General features: G+C 42.6%; 3 protein-coding genes across 3 annotated transcripts in view; 1 reads left to right on the forward strand and 2 right to left on the reverse strand.

Moving 5' to 3' along the window:
- The window catches only part of faah2a (fatty acid amide hydrolase 2a), a gene marked incomplete at both ends in the record, with an annotated part of 5,229 nt that extends 4,333 nt beyond the window's left edge, over window positions 1-896 (reverse strand). The window contains 2 exons of the mRNA XM_080859110.1: window positions 121-203; window positions 708-896. Of these exons, the coding sequence (XP_080715236.1) occupies window positions 121-203; window positions 708-896 (272 nt within the window). The remainder of the gene's footprint in view (window positions 1-120; window positions 204-707) is intronic.
- Window positions 897-4,338: 3,442 nt separating this feature from the next.
- tesk1a (testis associated actin remodelling kinase 1a) lies at window positions 4,339-13,108 on the forward strand (the record flags this gene model as incomplete). Its single annotated transcript, XM_080858935.1, has 10 exons — window positions 4,339-4,560; window positions 8,339-8,460; window positions 8,854-8,902; window positions 9,148-9,294; window positions 10,134-10,216; window positions 10,675-10,765; window positions 10,940-11,023; window positions 11,478-11,564; window positions 11,677-11,782; window positions 11,901-13,108. The coding sequence occupies 10 exons, from the start codon at window positions 4,339-4,341 to the stop codon at window positions 13,106-13,108; spliced, it is 2,199 nt and encodes a 732-aa protein (XP_080715061.1).
- Window positions 13,109-16,875: 3,767 nt separating this feature from the next.
- On the reverse strand, window positions 16,876-21,414 carry LOC308381640 (sterile alpha motif domain-containing protein 9-like; the record flags this gene model as incomplete). The annotated part of the gene is made up of 1 exon (XM_080859228.1): window positions 16,876-21,414. One exon carries the CDS (start codon window positions 21,412-21,414, stop codon window positions 16,876-16,878), a length of 4,539 nt encoding a protein of 1,512 aa, XP_080715354.1.
- Window positions 21,415-22,708: the final 1,294 nt, after the last annotated feature.

Here is a 22,708-nt window from a genome sequence, read left to right on the forward strand (position 1 = left end):
TCTATTCAGTAATATGTGGTAATGTTTTGACAAGTATTCCAAACAAGTCCACACTTGTACATTCCCCAACACAAACAAACAGACACACACACACACACACACACACGCACACAAACTGACCGATCCTTGACCAAAGCGTTTATGATAGGGTTGACTTCCTGAATGCGGTCAATGTAGGCTTGCACCACCTCCACGCTTGTGACCTAGGGCCAAACAGTGACAGCATACTCAAACATATAGGTAATCACTCAATAACCTGTATCTTTGGTTTAGATACTGGAACGTTCAGAGAAGATCTCTTATTAAAACATCACAGGGAGCTTTGATAGAATAAATGGGGCAGCCTGAGTAAATGTTGGTTTTGACCTTTGAACAAGTTTAAGCCAGATGTGGCGAAGGGCCAGTATTGTATAAGCTTCTCCTGTTTCACTGCTGAGAGTGTGGTAAGACAAAGGCTACAAAGTCTGCCAATACACAGGAAGCTGAAGAAAGGAAATAGATTAAAGGGCTATTGTTGCACAATAAAAATGGATATGCCCTGACATTACAAACTACGGTGCCCATAATGCAACATATGTTAATTTGGCTGTTTCTCTTCCCTAACATTAAACGGTGTAATGTTATAACACAAATAAGTGTTTCGCACTTCCAAGTAAACAGGAAGTAACTAAAAGGCTATCAATGCAGGTCAGGATAGCATTTCCTACCTCCTTGCGGCGAATCCTGCGAGCGAGTTGCATCGCTGTGGCCGTCAAAAGTGGGTTGGTGATTGGTGGGAGTCGCGCAGACTTGTCTGACTTTCGTTGGGTCGCAGTAAGCGATAAAAAACAATCGAGTATCCTTACAATTGTTCGCATTACCCATACTAATAAACGCTCGAACAGAGTTAACGACATTCTGCACAGGACAGGCTTGAACTACCACAGACCCAAAAAATATTATCCCGGCATAACAGGAATTGCTGCTTCACTTTGCCCAGCATGCAACGCGGTACAATTGTCACCGTGACAACCAGACTACAGTTAAGTGCGTATTGGGCAGTTTAATCAGAAACGTCAACTTTTAATTACAAATAATAAGGCATATCTGTATCATATCACATAAAATAGGATGAGAAGTCGAGTTCTTTCCATCCCAAAGTAAAACTTCCCAGAAATAAAAGTAGGTCATAGGAAAAATGTGTCGTTGCGTTGCAATGTGGATTAAAATAACTCAGATAACAAAGCTATCTATATCGGTCCACCGGTCGATCTTGGTCGGCAACCGACTGGTGGTATGCCACCATCATCTGTAGTTTTACTGGGCGTGGATATTAAGAAGATAACATAAAATGTTACCAATTCAGACTAGGATCAATACAGGGTAAGCGACCCAGCATCAGGTATATAGTCCGTTGAATAGCACTCAGCATCTTGCACAAGATGGCAGGTCAAAGGACGAATGTAAAGATCAGGTCATATTAGTATCACGCATGTGAAATGTTTTGCTTTCAGGTCGGGCAGACTAAAACAAAAGGCTGACAGCTCTGACACTGGGGTCTCCACTAGTTTCTACTACTGGGACTGGGACATGTATGAATGCTGTGAGAGTGCTGTGTTGGGACATTGGCAGCACACCAGTCCAAAGGCAGCTTTGTATATCAGTGAATGTTTATAATTCCAAAAGCACCTATTTCACTGAAACTCACATACATTTTAGTGGTGGACTGCCATCTTCCAAATACTGGGAGCAGTTGGATGGATCTATAGGAGGGCTCCAGTGGAGACACAAACAAGCTTGCTCCATGCCCCTGCTTTTTACAAGGTTTTGTGAAACCCGGCACAGGTCAGCTATGAATGAGAAGTCCTACTCCTAGTGGCGAAAGCTGATATTTGTTAGTTATTTTCCCCAAGTGAGAATGATGTCATGGTAAAACGGTGATCCTAGGAGAATTGCACCTCAAAATGAAACTGACTGATGATGTCATTTATTGTAGCTTATCATGACATTTAAACAAATACTTTGTATAATTCTTACAGGACTTGTGACACAGAATTACCTCACCCTGAATGACGAAATAATAAGTCTACAATAAATTAGACATTAATCATGCAGGCTATCCCCCACATTTAATGGTCCGCAAGATTATTATATTTTACTTTAGTAATCTAGACTACTATTTGACATAGCCTACATTCATTTTCATCATACCCAGTCATAGAGTCAGGTATTATTCTCTTAATAGACTAATTCACTACACAAATATTGTGGAAATAAAAACAGAAGTCTTTGACTGAAAAGGCTAAGATTATCCATTTCTAAAAGGTATTGATATATTCTAGCTTCAAAAACCAGAAATGTCATGGTATAATGTGGGTGCTATCATGATGATATTGTTTATCAGAAACCACTGTGAAGCTATCAATGTCTTGTTACAGATCTTTTACATCATATTGCATGTTTGACCTATATCACATGACGTCTTATCAGATGTATGATATTATATACTATTCCTTCATTGTAATGTTGGCCTTTTAGTAGTACACATTGCTGAAGGAGGATAGTTGCAGAAATGGAATAAACTGTAGTAACAGTTGTACAAACTGTACGATTGAGTTGCTGCAACTGTAATGAAATGCTTAATGAAAAATCGTCCTATTAGGAATAGGTAAACATTACATTATGGTTCTCTTACAATTCATTGTCATTGAAAATTTGCCAGCATTCTTTGTTTTGGAGAAACAAAGAGATACCTCGCTCTTTTGTATTTAATGTGGCACATATATGTGAAATATTAAGTGCAGCCTGCGGCTTTGGGTAGAAATAGCCTATTTTTTCAAATACTATACAAAATACACTAAACATAAGTGATATGAGGTAATCCCATCTTTCTTTATTTTCTCATTTGCATCCTTTTTTCTCATCTGTTGTAAACTACCCATCGGAGTTCAACGCGTGTCCCTCCTCGTTCCCAGTGGGTACCCAAGAAGCGTGTCAGTAGCACAGGGGCCAGAGGAGACAAGTGTGTCGGTGCATTGGCGCACGCGCAGCCGCACGGGAGGAGTTCCGCCTCGCTGTTCTCTTTCAAGACCCGCCCTGATTCTCCTCCAATGAAATAATGGACTTGAGAGCGCCTGCCAGGCTGTCTCAACTGGTATAGAGAAGAAATAGGAACCGGCCGGGCGGTACCGCTGAAAGCTGAGGACATCAACGCGGCCAGGGTTGATTGATTAATGACAGAAAGCCTTCTAATTACAACTTCAGACGTTTTGCGCGTCAAGAAGAGCGTTTGGACGCTCAGGTTGCCGTCACTGTCCTCTGCGATACATCCAATAACCGGTAAGACGTTTTTTGTAGTTCACTATCATCCAGCTTGCCATAACCATCGGTTTAGAATTATTTATACGAGAATTGGTTAGCTGTAACGTAAGCTATATGGGCGACTTCATGCTTGTCATATGATGATTTCTGTAGGGGCTACATGACTCCGGCCGTTGGAATTCGCTAGCGTTTCAGAAGGGAAATAATAAATAATACTCCATCTGTGTTGCAAATGGCTTGTCCCGATACACCGGGGTTCTAGTGGTTGCAGTTAGGTTAACTATCTTAGCTTGCTAGCAAACCTTCCTACCGGAGATTTTACACTCCTGTAGTGTTAATATTTTTTTGCTCCCATATTCGTCGGACATCTTTAGGTAACCTTAGAGTGCAAAAAAGCTCTTTTGGCCGTTATGATGCACACTAAATACGCTCTTAGTTGTTCTCTGAGGTTGTTACAATTAAATCTCTTTAGAGTGAATTACTGAATTGACAAGCTGTAAAATAACGCTAGTCCCTACAGTGTTAGCTACCTTAGCTAGCATAAATATGCGGTGAACTTACTGGTCTCTAATGTTACCTGTATAATGGTAAACCTGGCATGCATAGACCAAGCATTGTAAAAACATTGTCTTCTTTTAAACAGCACTTGCCCATTTGCCCTCTCACAAGGGGTTTGCCACTTTATTCCGGGATGGCAAGGACACCTAGCTAATCACAGTAAGATCAGCCGGAAGAGTGGGGGATGACGGCGGCTACGACTACACACCACTCCTCCCATGGACGGCACCTCCACTTGTTATAATTTATCAGGAGGATAACGGGACAACCAGGCGGTGAAACAACTTTTCCGAGAAAAAACATAACTGCGCAATATTAGGGTAGCGTTGCGCGTTTTATACTTTTCTCAGTTGAATGGACGTGGAAGGGTGCTCACCAGGCAGAGCGAGAACTGACCGCATCAAGATAACAGTGCTTCATTAACGGATTATTCCTCTAAAGGGACTGTTTACATCCTTCGATCATGCGGTGTATGGTTATATGGACAGCCCCTTAAACGACTGTCATCTCAGAACCGCTGTGATGGAACACGACGAGACGGGCTCTGAGTCCTCAGAGCCTCCTGTGCATGGAATTCATGGACCAAACCGAATTCGACCCTCCTCATACCGTGCTCTCCGAAGTGCTGTCTCCAGTTTGGCCAGAATCGATGACTTTTTTTGTGAGAAGATTGGTTCTGGTTTCTTTTCGGAGGTGTTCAAGGTAACCATACTACATCCTTTGATTTTAATGCAATTATAATTGTGTCTGCTGTGCACGTCTGAAAGCGAAGGATCACACATGTGTAGAGGTCAAGGCAAAACCACACCATCAGGGTATGAGAACCATTGCCAATTTATCAGAATTACTTATTGTCATTAGACTAATCAGGCCTATACTGCAGGCCAACGCAGAGTGTGAGTATGTTGGTGTTTATATGATGTTGATGTACAGGGTGAGGGTGGTAGTGGTTTGCTGTCTGTCTGTCTTTCTGTCTGTCTGTCTGTCTGTGTCTGTGTGTGTCTGTGTGTGTGTGTGTGTGTGTGTGTGTGTGTGTGTGTGTGTGTGTGTGTGTGTGTGTGTGTGTGTGTGTGTGTGTGTGTGTGTGTGTGTGTGTGTGTGTCAGTCAGCTTCAGACATTCCACTGTTCTCAGTTCCCATGCCTTTTGTTGAAGGCTGTCATTTATCACTGTTGGGCAAACATGGAGAGGTGCCCTGCCTGTTTGTCTGCTGTGTTTGTTTTAGATATGGTGTTCACTGAGTCACCTTCATTCAATAATTGAACAGTATAAGAATGTGTTGTCCTTCTTTTTAAGGCACTCAGCACCGGAAAATTCCTGTTAATAGTTTAGCCTATACTGTGTGTGTGTGTGTGTGTGTGTGTGTGTGTGTGTGTGTGTGTCTGTGTGTGTGTCTGTGTGTGTGTCTGTGTGTGTGTCTGTGTGTGTCTGTGTGTGTCTGTGTCTGTCTGTCTGTCTCTTTCTTTCTTTGCTGTTTATGGGTTGGCAATTACACATTGCACAGATATTTGGACTGGGGGTGCTGGTTACTATTTAATAAACATTTTCATATGGAGTTGTAAGGCATCAATTCATGCTGGATAACCAGGGTATTTATAGGACTGTCTATTCTGTTCAGCTTTTTATTTTAGACCATTCTGTTACAGTCATATTTGTTTCTGGCTAATTTCACCCACATTCTGAATCTACTATTTGGTAAGAAACCCATTCATAAATTGGCTGTGTTTTACATTATACAGCCTCAAAGTGTGTGTGTTTACTCAGGTACAGTATGTGAGCTGAAATATGAGTTTAAAATCAGATGCACATGGATCACTGACTCTTCTTAAGGATTGCTGGAATGTTTTTGCTGTAATTTGACTTTTACTATTTCAGGGGCAGATCTCAAATTCACTCCAAAAATTCTGCCACCGAAGAGCCACTTGAAATGTTGTCAGCCTGTTTACTCTCCCATGGTTTTGTCAAGCGAGACCGCCACAGTCTGCTTTCACACCCCTCTGTGCATATTTGCTGTTGATTGCAGCCCTGAGGCCTTATTTGGAGTACCTTGCCATTTTGTGCTCTTAGACCCACCACACCCTTGGTATAGGCTGACTGTACCCACAGATAATATTGCAGTCTGTAGCCATCGTTACAGAAGGTTGCACAGTCTGTAGCAGAGTCAGTCAGAAGCGAACTTGCCCGAGCAAAGTATAAGGATCAGAAACATGTCCAAAGACATTGTATTATACAGCCCAAATGTTTAATGAAATGCCTTTCTTGGATGCAACAAGGTAATTGTGTAGCTTAAAGGTAATTGTTATATACAAAAATATGTGCATTGATCTCATTTTAATTTGTAGAGTAGTAAGACCGATGTAATGCATGTAGAAGCATGGGCCTGTGAGGCTGAGTAGAGAGTTCTGATGGTTCAGATATCCAGTGGGCTGAACACAGACAGTCTGACTCTGGCCAAGCTTGTTTCTAAGTTGTTAGTTACAGGCCCTCCCCATGTGTCTTTGTTAATATCTGTCAAAGCTATGGGATACTTCTGTGGGGATGACCTAAACTTGATGTTTTGACTTGTTGACCTTTCTGCTCTGTAGTTTCATGAAGGGTCGATACAGGAACAAGCAAGGGTGAAAGCAAACTACCACGAGGAAGGGATTGCGTGTAGAAAGTGGGCGTGGGCCATTTTGTCTGTCTGTTGTCCTGTGTTCCTGCAGGTCAGGTGGAATGATGGGAAATCCAGAAAGCCTATTAGTGCTGTGCAGCTATAAATACCCAACACACATCGGACTGGCTGTGCGTGCAGACACACACACACACACACACACACACACACATAAATCCAATTCATCAATGCTTAGCACTTACCACTACTAGAGGTGGATAGTTTTGAAAGACGGAGTATGGCAGTGGGACGAGGTACATGATTTGTTCAATTTCCTGGTGAAGTAAGCTCACCTTTGGTGATGTTTTTCTCAGACATAACCTATTCAGGTTTTGAAGTAAAACTACATTAAAGTTACACTGCTCTTATTAAATTACAAGCCTATTATTAGTTGGGTCAAGATCTTCTCTCCCAGTTTGAAATTATTTTTGTGTGGAAAAAGACGTAGAGGAGGAGGAGAGGTACAGCTGGGTGCAAATATTAAGCATCCAAACACAGGGTGCTTTGAAGCTGGCAAAAGCAAGACTAGGAAGAAATGGCACACTGACGTGACACAGTATGACAGCCATGTAGATAACAGTCTAGAGAGATGGAAATGGAGAATAGAAGGAAAAAAGGAATTCTGGGGCACTGTGTGGTGCTAAATTGCAGTGAAGGCAATCTTTAAAAGGCTGGCTTCCTTCCTTATAACGTGCCCACTAATTGAACAGTATACCATTTGTCTTTGATAGGCTATTTACTGTTTGAATGTGTGCTGCTAGTTTGGAGCTCCACCATCATGAACCACTGGACGGGTTTTGATTGTTTCAAATGCATTAAACATGCTAATCGTTTCCAAATTAGACCAAATACTTGAATTGTTGTTTGTTTGTTTTTAGAACTCAAGCTCAAAACCTGAAGCTGAAACTGAAACCCTGACTATTTTTCTGTTATAGTTAAGGTTAATTGAGTTTGAATTTGCAAGATGGATATTAGTGATTACCCAAATAGTAATTGATACCCCTGTTGTACACCTTGACGTCCAAACACATGAACACATGACAAGATTGGTGTGGTCATTAGCAACTGATTTCATCATGATTTCCCACAAGTACATGTATTCTCAAAATGAAGTGGCACAGTGAACTATGGCCTCTCAACATCCCCAAATGACTGGATACATTTTAAAGCCCAAATACATGGAGTCATGATCTCATCAGCCTCATCAGAGATAAAGCTGCCCCTGAACAGCTCTTCGTTATTTCAGCATTCATCAAAAACAATTGCAATTGCTTATATACAGCATGATGATCAATATCATGCTGCAACAGAGACCTAGGGGGTATTCGTCGTACGTGGTTTAGTGACAAACCTGGATAAGTTATCTCAGAGTAAGTGGTAAACCTCTTAATTGTTTTGCTAGGAGAATGAACCAATTGAGGTTCTTTTATTATGAGGTTTACTGCTTACTCTGAGTTAACTTATCCCGGTTTGTCACTAAACCAAGTACGACAAATACCCACCTCTCAGACTCTGTCCTTCTCCATCGTTCTTTAACACACGCATTCTCTCACTCAACCCACAGCCAGTCCTGGATACATGTAATGGGATCTGAGTGCGCTCTGCATGTCATTCACTCACTCACTCCCTCACTCGCTTCTGTAATGACCCAAATATTTCTATCTTTTCATCCTAGAGATTATGCCAGGATTATAAAATGTATCAGGTTATGGATGTAATACATTCCACAAATACATGGGATTTGTAAAAATCAGATAAATCTGAAGTCTTATTTCTGCATAGCTGTTTGTTATAGTTGTACTTAGCCGTGTGTGTCTGTATATCTCAGGTTCAGCACAGGATCACTGGGCAGGTGATGGCTCTGAAGATGAACACACAGGCCAGTAACAAGGCCAACATGCTGCGGGAAGTGCAGCTCATGAATCGCCTCAGCCACCCCAACATCCTCAGGTGAGTGTGGCCAGTAACTCTTGCTCTCTCTCTCTCTTTCAAACACACACACACATACACACACACACACACACACACACAGATTCAGAGTCTCTGAAGATTTCTCACTCTCATGTCCTCTTACCCTGTAGTTCTTCCTCACTTCCCTGTCCCCCTGCTTTAGTCACTCACACTCACCCATATGCCCTCACTCCGTCTAATAGATTCTGGAGAATCAATGGGCAGTGCTCTGGGCTTGTTTAGCACTCGCTGTGCATTAAGCTCTGTGCTGACCTAGATTGAATTGTATTCTGATCACGAAACGTAATGTTTCGTAGTCCTATCTTAATCTATGCCCTGCTGAGATGTCTGCAAATAAGGTGATTAGCCCTTCTCTCTCTCCCACCTTCCCAGGTTTTTAGGCGTCTGTGTTCATGAAGGACAGCTTCATGCCTTGACAGAGGTAAATTTCACTTTTCATCTTTCTCTCCTCATCCTGTACTGATGTGAGGTCTCCATAGAAACCGTAATTGAAGCTTGGGTGACCTCAAGTGTGATCATCATCATGATGTACAGCTGTCATGAGCTGACACTTGTGGTTGTTATAGTTACAGTACATCAATTGGTTGATTGAAGCTTGGGTGACCTCAAGTGTGAACATGAGGTACAGCTGTCATGAGCTGACACTTGTGGTTGTTATGGTTACAGTACATCAATGGGGGGAATCTGGAGCAGCTGCTGGACAGTGACATGTACCTGTCATGGGCAGTGAGGATGGGTCTGTCTCTGGACATCGCCCGGGGTCTGCAGTACCTCCACAGCAAAGGCGTCTTCCATCGTGACCTGACCTCCAAGGTATGAAGGCAGACATAGGACCCCCATGTACTTTCACTCTGCCACACATGTGGGCGATTTGTCATATATGCAGTATGTGTCTGAGTTAACATTGGAACAAGAAACCTGCAGGGTGTAACTGGAATGATTGGCATTTAGTTCTCCATAGGGCTGAAAAAATACTTTGATGGTTCAGTTGTTCAACTTAAATTTAAATGATCATAGATGTTATTGGAGAGCATAGCTCTCCTGCCACGATACAAAAAAGGCTTTAACTTACAAATGGATGTATTTGCATGTGATGCTGCAGGCCTCGTATATTAGAAGAGTTTCTTCCCACTGTAGAGGTGTACCATTACAGCTGAAATGTCCTTTTTGCTTCTGTGTTCCCATTTATTGTTGCTTCACATATTCCAGATCCCAGCCACTGTATTACATTTTGATTTAAGATGAAGAAAGAGATACAAGGTTGATTTTTTTTTTTTTTGCCTGGTCTACCTCCTTCACATGAATTGTAGGATGCTTTCACAAAAAGACAAAGGCTCATTTTCCCAAACTTACACGTTACATATTTAATTGTCTTTTATAATTCATCATACCAGACGGCCTATTTCTGCTAATCCAATTCAGATATAGTGGGGGAGTTGAAACTTGCGTGACACTTGCGTGTGGTTGGTGAATTCAAGATGAAAGCATGTTTATAATGGAATAAGTGTAGGATTTCTATGGTTCTATATGTTGAAAGTTTATTTATTTTTTTATACTGTATTTAGAGTGAGTCTCTTATTTTTGTTCAGCTCGGTGAGGCATACATGTACCTGCAGAGACATTTATGCCCTTTTAATCTTGTCATTTGACAGAACTGCCTGGTACGCTGTGAGAATGGGCTCCTCACTGGTGTGGTTGGTGACTTCGGACTGGCAGAGAAAATACCTACTTACAGGTGAGTCCGTGCCATAGCCAGCCAGGGCACACCCACAAGTGAAAAGGCGGTGTGGTTTAAATTATTGAGTGGGACCTTTCTGCTGTGGTTGATCGACGGTCAAAATGTAAAATGATGCGCCTTAACCACTGTTTGGGATGCCACAATAATAGATGGCTTTTCTTTTTTTGCCAATTCCCCCCAAAAAGTTTTATTTTTATTTGACTGCATGCTGCATGCCATAAGATTTGTGTGTAAAATATGATTATGCAAATTTGTATTGTTGAACACTGACCTAACACTGGATGTAGCATTAAGCATAGACTGCATGTTTCTGTATAAGCAAAAAAAAAAAAAAAAAAAACACTTTAAAACCACTTTACTAAATTCACCAGGGAGCTCATAGCAAATAAGCCATCTTGTGTTCATCCACAATACATTTTGCCAGCTGTGAACAGCAGTACTTATTCTTCCTACAGTGAGGGGGAGGAGAAGCAGCGTCTGGCAGTAGTTGGCTCCCCCTACTGGATGGCTCCAGAAGTGCTGAGAGGAGAGCTATATGATGAGAAGGTAAGACACCTCTTCTTCTCTCTATTAGAGTTTCTACCATGTGGCATGTCCAGACCTGCAGTTAGTATTCGTGTTATTACCATAGAAACTGGTTATTGAGGCTCAATCTATGGTTATTGATACTAGTTGTTTCCAAAGCATTTGCTTACTAACCTGTGAATGCCTGACCCTTAGGTGGATGTGTTCGCGTACGGCATCATTCTGTGTGAGATCATAGGTCGGATCGAAGCCGATCCCGACATCCTTCCCAGAACAGAGGTGAGGCCATTGAACTATTGAACTTGTGGCTGTAAGTCATCTCAGTGCTCTGTGTGTACACTGGATGGACACTAGATGGCTCCACTACAGAAACTTGTTATGTATAGTATAGTACTGAGACCTGCCTTGTATGTACTCTATACTGCTGCACATTTGTAGATTGCTTTGTTCATCCAAACAGAACTGGCTTTCAGTAATTTTTGAACACTTACTTGCCAAGTCTTGCTTTTGTACTTTCATGGTGTTCTCACATACAGCATTACCATTTCCTTCCTGTGTTTGGTACTACTGAAACTATACAAGAGGTTTGAGACCGTAATAGTGTCACATATCACATAGTCTGAGGCTGGAGGAGCACTGATGCTGTAGAACATTGTAACAAAAATGGAATGTTCTGAGATTTTGTCATTGCATAGAGAAACAGTGGCAAATGTTTCATTTGTTGTCTCTTAAGGACTTTGGACTGGATGTGGAGGCCTTTGAGCACATGGTAGGGGACTGTCCACAGACCCTCTTCAACCTGGCTGTCAGCTGCTGCAATGTAAGCTGCACATCCACTTAATAATGCCTTGTTACCATTACAAAAAAAGACCTTTTTAAATCAAGTGTTCCTTTGTGACGAATGTTTTGTGGTCTCTGCCGTCATCTGACAGATGCATGCAGAGAGTCGGCCTTCGTTTTCTGACCTGGTCATCAATCTGGAGCGGATGGAGAGGGAGGAGAGGGAGGACCAGAGGAGCGAGCTGCCAGTGGTTTTGGGTGAGTACAAACCTCAGAGGAAACCCCTTCATCAAACTGCCTGAAGTGGTGTATTCACCATGACATGTACTGTATGTGGTAGAGATCATACAACATCCATCTTGTGGTTTCCCCACAGAACCCATCACCCTTGACAACAGCCCATACCGACGGAGGAGCACGCCCTGTTGCCCGGGCGACAAGCGTCTGTCCCGGAGCCAGTCCGACATGCTTCCACCGTCGTCGGCGGCCACCACGCCCTCTCAGACAGGCACCCCCGCCCGCATCAACCCCTTCTCACTGCGGCAGGACCTGAACGGCGGCAACATCAAGCTGTACGACACACCGAGCAAGTCTGTCATCTCGCTCACCTTTACATTGCCGCCGCCGCATCTGGAGCCCTGCGCCTCGCCGACGACCCGGCACAGGGGCAACCGCCCGCTCCGTGGGCCGCCCCGACGCTGCCAGTCCCTCCCCTGCACGCCGGAGATGGGCCGCCCCTTGTCCATATCCCAGCCACGCCCCCTGGAGCCCTGCAGCTACGACATAGAGGACACGGAAGAAGACGGCTGCCTGGAGAGAGACGTGGAGGATGGGGTGACCAAAGAGGGGAAAGGGAAGGCAGATTCGCCGTCCTCCGCTCGTGAAATGGGGGACTCTGGTATCGCCCTGGAGCTGGAGATGGTGTCCTTGGAGCGGCTTGACGAAGAAGAGGAGGAGGAGGAAGAGGGTGTGGAGCTGAAAGAGCTGTGCCTGACTGAGCCTATGGATTGCACCAGCTCCCCCGATGCAGCAGCAGGAACTGCTGTCGTGGCCCCTCCTCCCGGCTCCAGGCCTCTCGTTAAAGCCCCCTCTTCATCTGCATCATCCTCGTCCTCCTCTTCTTTCTCATCCGCCTCATCGCTGCAGCCCAACGGTTTGGGTTTGCCCGTATCAAACGCCCCCCTCTCACTGCCGCCCCTCCCCCGTTTGGACAATAACAACATCTCGTTGCCCACGGGCCGCCTGCTTGGCTGGGGAGCCACCAACGGCTACCGCACCACCACCGAACCATGCGGCTTCTCCAGTGAGCCACAGGACGAGGTCATTTCCTGCCCAGGCTGCTGCCTGGCAGGGCTCACCTTCCCGTCCGTGTGCCTACGGGGTGCTGCCCCGTCCCGCCAGGTCGGCCGCATCCGACGACCCTACCGTAACTTCGGTGGCGGTGAGGTGGGGGTTGCAGCCACGGCAACCGCCTCTGCTGCAGCCACAGCAACGAAGGGCCTCCTGTGTCGTGGGGCCAAGGGTCTGAGCCCACCCACCCCACCCTGTGAGCCAGGCTTGCCCCTCCCAGAGGCTCAGACGTAAGCTGGGGCGCCTGCTTGAGGGCACTGTGGAAGCTCCAGCAGCACTCTTACCTGTAAAATGTTTTCACGCCGAGTTCTTTTTACACAGCGGGCACTGTTGGCAGCCGTGACTGAAGGAGACCGCTCCCTAGTTCCAGCTACCTGTTGTGGATCAACAGCTATGTTTAGCATGTGAGCGAATGTACCCTTGACATTCAGTGGGTCTGGAGAAATGTTGGTGTGTGTGTGTGTGTGTGTGTGTGAGAGAGGTGCAGGACACTGTGGACAAATGGTGGAGTAAGGGTGATCGAGGATGGAATCCAGAAATCTGGGGGTTGTGCAGGAGACGTAGATTCTTTAAATTGTGTAAAATTTGAGATTCCTTTTATATTTGGAGCTTTAGATTCATATTGAATGTGATCAGGTGTTTTCACTGATCCTCACACCTCCTGACTTCTGATCCAAAATTGACTGCTGTACAAGCGTGTGTGTGTGTGTGTGTGTGTGTGTGTGTGTGTGTGTGTGTGTGTGTGTGTGTGTGTGTGTGTGTGTGTGTGTGTGTGTGTGTGTGTGTGCGCGCATCTGTATAAGTGAAACTGATAAAACTGTACTATAGCATGAAAAGCAATTTTAGCCTTTCTTCTCCAATTTACAAAGATGACTGAAACCTCCAAGGTTGTGTGTGTACACTCTTTTTTGGAAGTGGTTTTTGAACTCCTTTTTGTTGTATTTATGTATATCTAGACAAGGAAACAAATGTGCAATAAGTCTGTGTAAAGTGATTTTGTGTATAATCTCTTACAGAGGTGTTCTTTTGTACTCTTTGAGAACTGCTGCACTCTGAAATATCAATGAAATGCTGAGCCTGTTGGGATGAACGGTGCTTAGTTTATTTATTGCCCTCACTCATGAAAGGAAGACCCAGGGCCGTGTCCTGGCTGCTACTGCTGGTCTGTAGTGAGTGGTCAGGATGAGTTCAGTCCTTCAATGCTAAAGTGGGAAAACCAAGCCTCCAGAGGCTGTATTGCTTCTTGGTTCTGTTAAATAGTTCTGATTTGTTAAATAGTTCTGATTTGTTAATTACATTGATCAGTTAAACGTACTGAGTGAAGCTGGCCTTTTCAATCTGTGACCTCAGTCTAATCTCTAATAATTTGACTTGCTAATAGAACCGGATGAAGTACACATGGTTCACCCACTTGGTAACAGTAACGGCCTGCTTTTCTACAAAGTATGTAACTCTGTCCAAAGAATATCTGTGTGTTTGATCATCTGCTTCTGGTAATTTCTCTAGAGGAGCTGGAGAGGAGCAGGCTGTGCATGCTTGGGTATTAGCCAATAGATGACTATGAATACCATGATGGTTAGACATCGCCAGTGCATGACACCAGCCCCTAAGCCTGTTGCCCTTTTCTCTTGAAATCGCCATCTCTGCTCTCGGATGTCAGCATGGAGGTCTTTGTTTACTTCCCCTCCACAACTTAAATCACCAGAAACAACCATTATGATGCCGAAGCACCTTTGCAGGAAGCGATTTTTCAATGATGTTTAGTAGGTTGCATTCCTTAAGGTTTGCCTTCTACCTTGTGCGATAGCCCGTGCAGAAGAATCACGTTCCCTCGAGAAGTAGTAGCTCTATATGGTTTGTAATAAGCCATTTGTGATGAAGAAATCCCGCGATTGCCATCACTACTCCTCTTAATTGCTAATTTGGCTGTGGCATACCCATTTGTATGATATCTGAGAGTGCAATTTTCCAAAAGTGATTTTTTTATTTTGATACATTTGGTTACTTTAATCAACACATCTTTGATAACGCCAGTGAGTTAATCTAAAATATTGTCAGCTCAAGGATGAGGAAGCGCTACACAGACAGATCGCACTGGTGCTCTGAAATTATTTTTGGAAGTATAAATAATGATGGAGAGAACAACAAATAAAATGTATTGGGCTGATAGGATGTAAATTTAAAAAAAAAATCTGCACAAGTTTGCTATGTTATAATGTTATCAGGCTTTTTTTTATACAATGACCTTCCACTCTGTCATTCTGATGAAAGGCACTTACTGTAACTGATAATTGTTATTATCATTATTGGGGAATACCTGCTTTAATTATTGTTGATTATCTGTGTTATTTAAAACAGTTTTTGAATGACTAAATTAAATGAAACATTTCTAAAATGATATGTCCTTATTTCTTCTGTGTGGTTTTGTTACGTTCATCTGATTGACAAAAGAAAATGTACTAAAAAGACAAATGCAAACATATGTTACTGTATTTGTATTCTATCTTTATTGAACAAGAATGTTTAATAAAGTAGAGAAAAATGTACAGCGCCAATCCAACAGGATAGATGTCTTATGTGTTATATGATGTAAATAGTCTAAGGCCACATGTAGAGTGCATAATTGCATTTAATTGAAATGATCTAAACAGAACTATTAAAATGATTAAAATGAAATAGTTAAAGCAAGTGTAAGCAAAGCTAATGTTTCACAAAATATTCAGCATTCAACAAAAAATTACATTTGCAGAACAAACAAATGTACAGCAAAGAAACATGTCAATTTCTTTTTGCACAATTTTACAATTCACTTCGTACAAGTGTCTGCTAAATATCATCAGCATTATAAGCCTACTAGTTAAAGTGTATTTCAAAAACATACTTGAGAAATATAATTACATAATGTCATTTGCCATGATAAGATTGTTCCCTCTCCAAAAAAAAGTGGATGTATAAAACATCTTTGCACATTGATTATTCCCTTAAAAACTAATTACTTTCCACCAAAAAACATTGCAAATTACGAAGAAAGAAAAATCTGATGAAAACTGTCAGTTTTCACTGTGTCAGTTTATTTTTGCCTCAAGTTCATTCATATACTTAAGATCATATGCAACTGGTCCCTCCATGGTAAACCCAAGATAAAAGGACACTTCTTCCATACTGTATCCCTTGCGCAGACCTCCTAGGTAAACAGGGCGCACTGGGATTCTGAGGTTGCCAGGATAATGCACATGAATTTCACCATTTTCAGTTTTCCCTTTGACTCACAACAGCAACTGGTCTTCCCCAGGCTCTCTCCATATGGCTCCACTTTTCCATAGCTGGTGGGAGCTTTTGCGTTTTTCCCAGCCAACCGCCTGGTCGATCTTTGCTTTGTGGACAATTCTCTTTAGGTCCTTGGACTTTCCCAAGTAGAAGTGAGCAATGCAACTCCTAGCTGGCGACATGTAAGAGAATCGGCGATTGAAGGACCTCTTTGTGGATGTGACAAAGGTACAGATGTTTTTGAATATTGGACTGCCAGGATGCTCTCCTTTCCTGGCCACAGAAGCACCATGGCAAGGTAGTAAACTTCTGTGCAATCTGAATGAGTACCCTCATTTTGTAGCACTTCATTGAGAAGAGGGATTAAGTCATTGTACCTTATGAAATTTGTGGATTTGGGAAAGACACAGTGAACTACAATGTTTGCCATGATGAAATTGACCCTGTTGATGGAGGACCTTCTTGATGAGTTCTCAAAAATGTACTGCCATTTGTTTAAAATATCCTCCATCTGTGGTCCATATAATTACATAATGTCATTTGCCATGATAAGATTGTTCCCTCTCCAAAAAAAGTGGATGTATAAAACATCTATGAACATTGATTATTCCCTTAAAATCAAATTACTTTCCACCGAAAACCATTGCAAATTACGAAGAAAGAAAAATCTGATGAAAAACTATAATTTCACTCTGTCAGTTTATTTTTGCCTCAAGTTCCAGCAAAAAAGAATCTCATGGGTCATTCGTATACTTAAGATCATAAGCAACTGGTCCCTCCATGGTAAACCCAAGATAAAAGGACACTTCTTCCATACTGTATCCCTTGCGCAGACCTCCTAGGTAAACAGGGCGCACTGGGATTCTGAGGTTGCCAGGATAATGCACATGAATTTCACCATTTTCAGTTTTCCCTTTGACTCGCAACAGCAACTGGTCTACCCCAGGCTCTCTCCATATGGCTCCACTTTGCCATAGCTGGTGGGAGTTTTTGCGTTTTTCCCAGCCAACCGCCTGGTCGATCTTTGCTTTGTGGACAATTCTCTTTAGGTCCTTGGACTTTCCCAAGTAGAAGTGAGCAATGCAACTCCTAGCTGGCGACATGTAAGAGAATCGGCGATTGAAGGACCTCTTTGTGGATGTGACATAGGTGCAGATGTTTTTGAAGATTGTATTTTCCAGGATGCTGTCCTTTCCTGGCCACAGAAGCACCATGGCAAGGTAGTAAACTTCTGTGCAGTCTGAATGAGTACCCTCCTTTTGTAGCACTTCATTGAGAAGAGTGATTAAGTCTTTGTAGCTTATGATCTTTGTGGATTTGGGAAAGACACAGTGAACTACAATGTTTGCCAGGATGAAATTGACCCTGTTGATGGAGGAGCTTCTTGATGAGTTCTCAAAAATGAACTGCCATTTGTTTAAAATATCCTCCATCTGTGGTCCATTTTTTTCATTCAACCATTGGAGCAGCCCAGCAAACGTATCGGCACGTTTTTCCTCAAGATCACGCCTGTTTTCTTCAACAGTTTGCTGTAAACTGATAATTGGTCGTTTGGTTCTCTCAGTTTCTCTCTCCTCTCCAGATTTGCAGAAAATCTTGACATATTTCTTAAAGAGGTCTGACACTTTTCGTTTGTTTCGCTCTTCAACTGTTTCTCTTTCAATTGATCTGGGTTTCAGGTATGTGAAGTAATTCTCAAAGAATGCAAAAATGTCCTTCATCCTTGGCTTCAGTGAAACCAGGAATTTCTCATGACTGGACAGCACAGCTATAAATTCATCATTGGCTTTGCAGTTGGTTTCATGGGAGACATCCATAGTTAAGTTTCCCCTCAGGAACTGAACCATTTTATGCCACTGGTGAAGATCGTTTTTGCTGAAAACAGGAATGTCCTCAAGAATTTGAAAGACGATCATGATCACATCCATTTCACCCACATATCCAGATGTATTGTACGTTGCTTGTTGTCTTCTTGTCACTGATCTTTGTTCAAAGCAATCCATGGGCTCATCTCTCTTTGCTAGTTCTTGTGAATCTTTAAAAGATTTTGTGGCCTTCGATGCTAACTCCAAATACATGTTCAGGTTGTCTGGGGTGATGTCTTCGTTGCATTCAATTTCATGCTTCAGATGACTTTTGTACACTTGACCAAGAGTGTCTGCAATGTATGAATTGTTGTTCTTCTGTTGGGCATCCAAGGCCCACTGCAGTGCTGATGGAAAATCTTTTTTTTTCAGGTAGAAATGTCTTGCCAGAGCTTGAGGCATGGTTGCATTTCTGTCAAATCTCTGTATTGCATGTGTTAACACTTCCTCTCCCTCAGCCATTGGCATTTCTTCAACCAAAAGAGAAAAAAGTGTATCTTTATCATCTCCAAGTTGTTTCTTTTGCCGGGTGATTAACATACTTAAGATGTTTTGGACCAGTATGTCTTTACCCATGCCAGATTTGTAAAGAAGGTCACAATGCAAAAGGTTGGTTGTGATTTCACTCAGTTTCAGATGGTGCTCGGCAGTGAGAACCTGAAGACAGTGTTTTGCGATCTTCTGGTGCAAGAATCGAACTGCTTGGTATGTCCCACACTCCTCAACTTTGAAGCCAATGAACAATGTGGAGTAAGGATTCATTTTGTCCCACAATGTTTCCTTTCCCCAAAGAGCATTTCTGATCCCAACAAACTCTTCACACAGTGACAGTGACATGCAGGAGCCATTGATGTATGTGTTCAGAAGTGCCAGGAATGAAATGAGTTGAGCTACATTTGTGGAAACATCAAGGTCTTTGAGAGTGTTGCATACTAAATTCTCTATGTAGCTGTCGCTGAAGTTTTCAGTCATGATCACAAAAGCATAAAATGTCTCTGGTTTTTCATGCTGGCCTTTCAATTCTTTCAACTTTTCTTGGAAAAAGCCTTGTTCCCTAGGTGAGAGCTTATAAGTAATGAACACACTGTCGATTCTACTATTTCCGGAACTTGCAGCAGGAAACTGGGATCTTTGGCAAATAAGTATGATTACCAGCACGCTGTCCTGCTTCTTTTTCTCATGAGCTGCTTGACGAATGCATCTTTGCAAGTCCTCCACGTCTTCCCAGTTGTCCACCAAAAGTAGCACAGGAGTGTAGCTTGACTGCTCGTCTTTCCCATAGGTCAGCAACTGTATGACTTGAGCTGCAATCTCACTGTTCTGCGCAGTGTTGTTTTTAACGACTGCACATCTGAATTTCTTTCTCAAGTTCCATAGCACATGCATAGCCAAAGTAGTCCCCCCACAGCCTGGATGATGGAACAAGTTGATGAAGATGCATGGGGAAGGGTACCCACCTATAGGTGTCATCAGATTGTAGAGCTCTTCGTACTTATCACGCTTGATGAAGGGCAAGCAGCCTGGCTTCTCAGAGAGGTAAAAGTTCCACCAGGTCACTTGTCCTCCTCTATAGAAGTCCTCCTCCATTTTAGTCTTGAAATCCCTGAAAGACTCCAAAGCCTCAATCTCAGTGTTTCGACACTCACTCTCACTCAGGATGTCAAGGAAGGTCATCAGTTCCTCATCTCTCTTTGTCAGGAGGACAGAGCTGGAGCCAGTAGAAGGTAGATATCTCTGTGATGACCGAGTCTGTGGCTCTTTTACCTTGTTTATGGTGCAGTTCACTTCATACAGGCTCAACTCATAGATACATCTACTGCTGATGTCAATCTGGCATCGGTTCCCCACAACTTCTTTCCACTGGCTAAACACCGTGGAATCTTTGCAAATGCAGAGCATGTTGTCTTCCCCTCCAAGTTTTCGGTAAATTGCACAAAAGGTCTCAAGGAGAGGGTTGAAGACATCAGTAATCCCAGAATGAAGTAAAAATACTACCACAAGTCTGTCTTTTGGAAGAATGTCAGGATTGCATATAAAATTAATCATGTCACTCACTTCCCCTGCTCGTTTCTTCAGCCAGTTGCTTGGGTCAAAGGGTAAATCGTTCTCATTGTCCTCATTTGCTCGTCCATTGCAGAAGACCCAGCTTGTGTTTTTGTATAGATCTAACTTTCCAGCAGTTGTGGAAACATTCTCAAAGTTATTGTACATTCGGGGATAGTGGAGGTTAGCATGGCGATCCTTTCGAAAAAAATTGCATGTCCCCATGACCTCTGATTCAGGGTCAAAATCAAGTACAGCAAACAACTTCAGCTCTTTCAAAAAGCTCAAGTGTTTAAGTTCACTTTCAGGGCATTTGTTTGTAACAACCAAAAATTGTAGGGAATATTCAAGTGTGTCTCTACCAAGAGTGATGAGCTGTTGTAGCCTTTGTCCTTGATGACTCTGAGATGGTTTTTGAAAACGTCTTTGCTCCATAGACTTCCGTGTTGATGCCCAGGTCTGCACTTCCACTGAAACAGCCATGAGCTTCTCCTGGAAGATTCTTGGATTCTTCTCAGCCAGTACATTAATGCTGTTTGCCCCCTGCCTAACAAATAGGCACCTTGATTTGCATTTTTTCCCCTCAACCTCTTTTAGGACAGAAATGTAGAACAATTTCTCTTGAGTCTCTGAATAATACGGTACGATGTCAACCTCAATAACCCACAGATTTGAAGATGTCCCATCTAAACACTGGACTGGAATGAATTTAGGAGGCCTGATGCATGCTCTTGCAACACTTTGGTTCTCCTCAAAATGCTTCTTCAGGCTCAAGTCAAACTCCTTTATGTAATTCTCACGTGAAATCATCTTTAAGCCAACCACCTGACCGTGTTCATGGTCTGGTGTATCTCCTACTCCAAAATGTATTGTTCCATTTGTCCGGACATTCATGCATGCAGCTGCAAACCTGAACACCTCAAAGCTGAATTTATGAAGAATCTCCTTCTCAGTGGCATTCTCTGTGTTTACCATCACTTTGAACTCATGGATGGGGTCAATCAGATTAGTTTGACCTGTCTCTTCAGGAAGCAGTTCATTTTGTGTGTACATGAAGGATGGACTGTTTTGGTCAAAGGGACGTGGTTGAGAAATCCGTTGATGTTTTGTGGTGGAGGGGCCATCCTTTTGTTTTATTTTGGGTTTTACATCTGCCTTGGCATCACTGCTCTGGTGTAGGTTGACATCTGCTGGAGATTCACTGCTCTGCAAATTTTCTGTCCAGCTATCTGAAACTGCCATATCCTGCTCTGAAGCACTCTGAGCCTCTATTTCAACCACAGGATTTTTGTTTGGACTGTTAGCGGATTGAAAGGAAACCACATCCCTATGTTTTACTGAAGGATCTTTCTTACCCACAGTCATTTTTGCCGTTTCCTTGGTATGAGAACATATGTCTAAACTGTCAGGGAGTTTTTTTACCTTCTCTACATTTTTAACAATTAAGACTGCAGGTCCATGTGGGATGCCTAAATCAAATAAGTCTTGTTTTTCAAAGCAGGCGAGACTGGCTCCTGAGACATCTTCATCATAGAGTTTGTCCGCATACTCTTGTTGCACCTTCAGATTTGTAAGTAACCACTGACGAACATCCTCTCTGGTCCAGTCTTCTATCCTCTGTGGCAAGTCTGGTGGCTTGCCAACTGTGTCAGATAATGGGACTGGTGGTAATGTACCCTATGCATTAGGGAGAGGTCAAGAGGTGGAAGGAAATGGGAATTGGAAGTGTTAGAAGAATTCTGAATTGTTAAGTTGTTTTGGATCAAATTAAAGACAGACAGATTTTGAGCTTGTTAAATAATGTGCAATAAAGTTTTGCAGCTGTAGAAATATATTTGTGCATGCGTGAAAAAGTTGCACAAAGATATCATTCTTAAGACGGTTTTGGGCGGACAAACAATTTCCTACCTTTGTGTATAACACTGAGATCACAAGCTTGCAACACTCAAGTTACGAATTGTGTTTTTAATGCCCGACCTGACTAGTGTTACACGTTGACTAGCCAATAGATTACTGGGGGGAATAAACTAGAAGCATACCATTTATCTCAATGTGAAAGATTTGTAGCTGTTTCACTTGACAATAGCAATACACATTTCAACCTGTTTCTTATCATACAGTTATAAAGAAATACATGTATCGGACAATTGATGCATGGATATTCTAGGGGATGTAAATTTAGGTGTCGGTGAATAAAGGGTCTTCTTATAGCTAGCAGATGGGTTTAGTTGTTGTTGCGTGAGGTGGTGCCATTATCTACTTCTCGCAACAGGTGTTGCGCCCTAACCCTTGAATGACCAGTTGCACAGGTCATGATACTATGAGCTTAAAAAATGCTGAAAGAGTGATCATGTTTTGCAGTTACGGATTACAGTGACTTTAGTTACCAAAAGGTAATAACACATACAGTATATGTCTGCACAATTTAGAGACTCATTCTCCTCTAACAAAGAATATCTACACAATGTTAAATACAGAATACAGAATCATACAGACAACTATACCTTGGTCTTTGATTGTTCTTTGCTTAGATCCCAGGTCCTACAGCAGGAAAAGCATAACAATTAATAGCTCCATACAACCCTACTGGGCATAATATTTATAGTGAAACTAAATAATGAAAAAATGATGTAATAAACTTACAAAACGTATAATTAAC

Source organism: Sprattus sprattus, assembly GCF_963457725.1.
Source record: "Sprattus sprattus genome assembly, chromosome: 20".
NCBI lineage: Eukaryota > Metazoa > Chordata > Actinopteri > Clupeiformes > Clupeidae > Sprattus > Sprattus sprattus.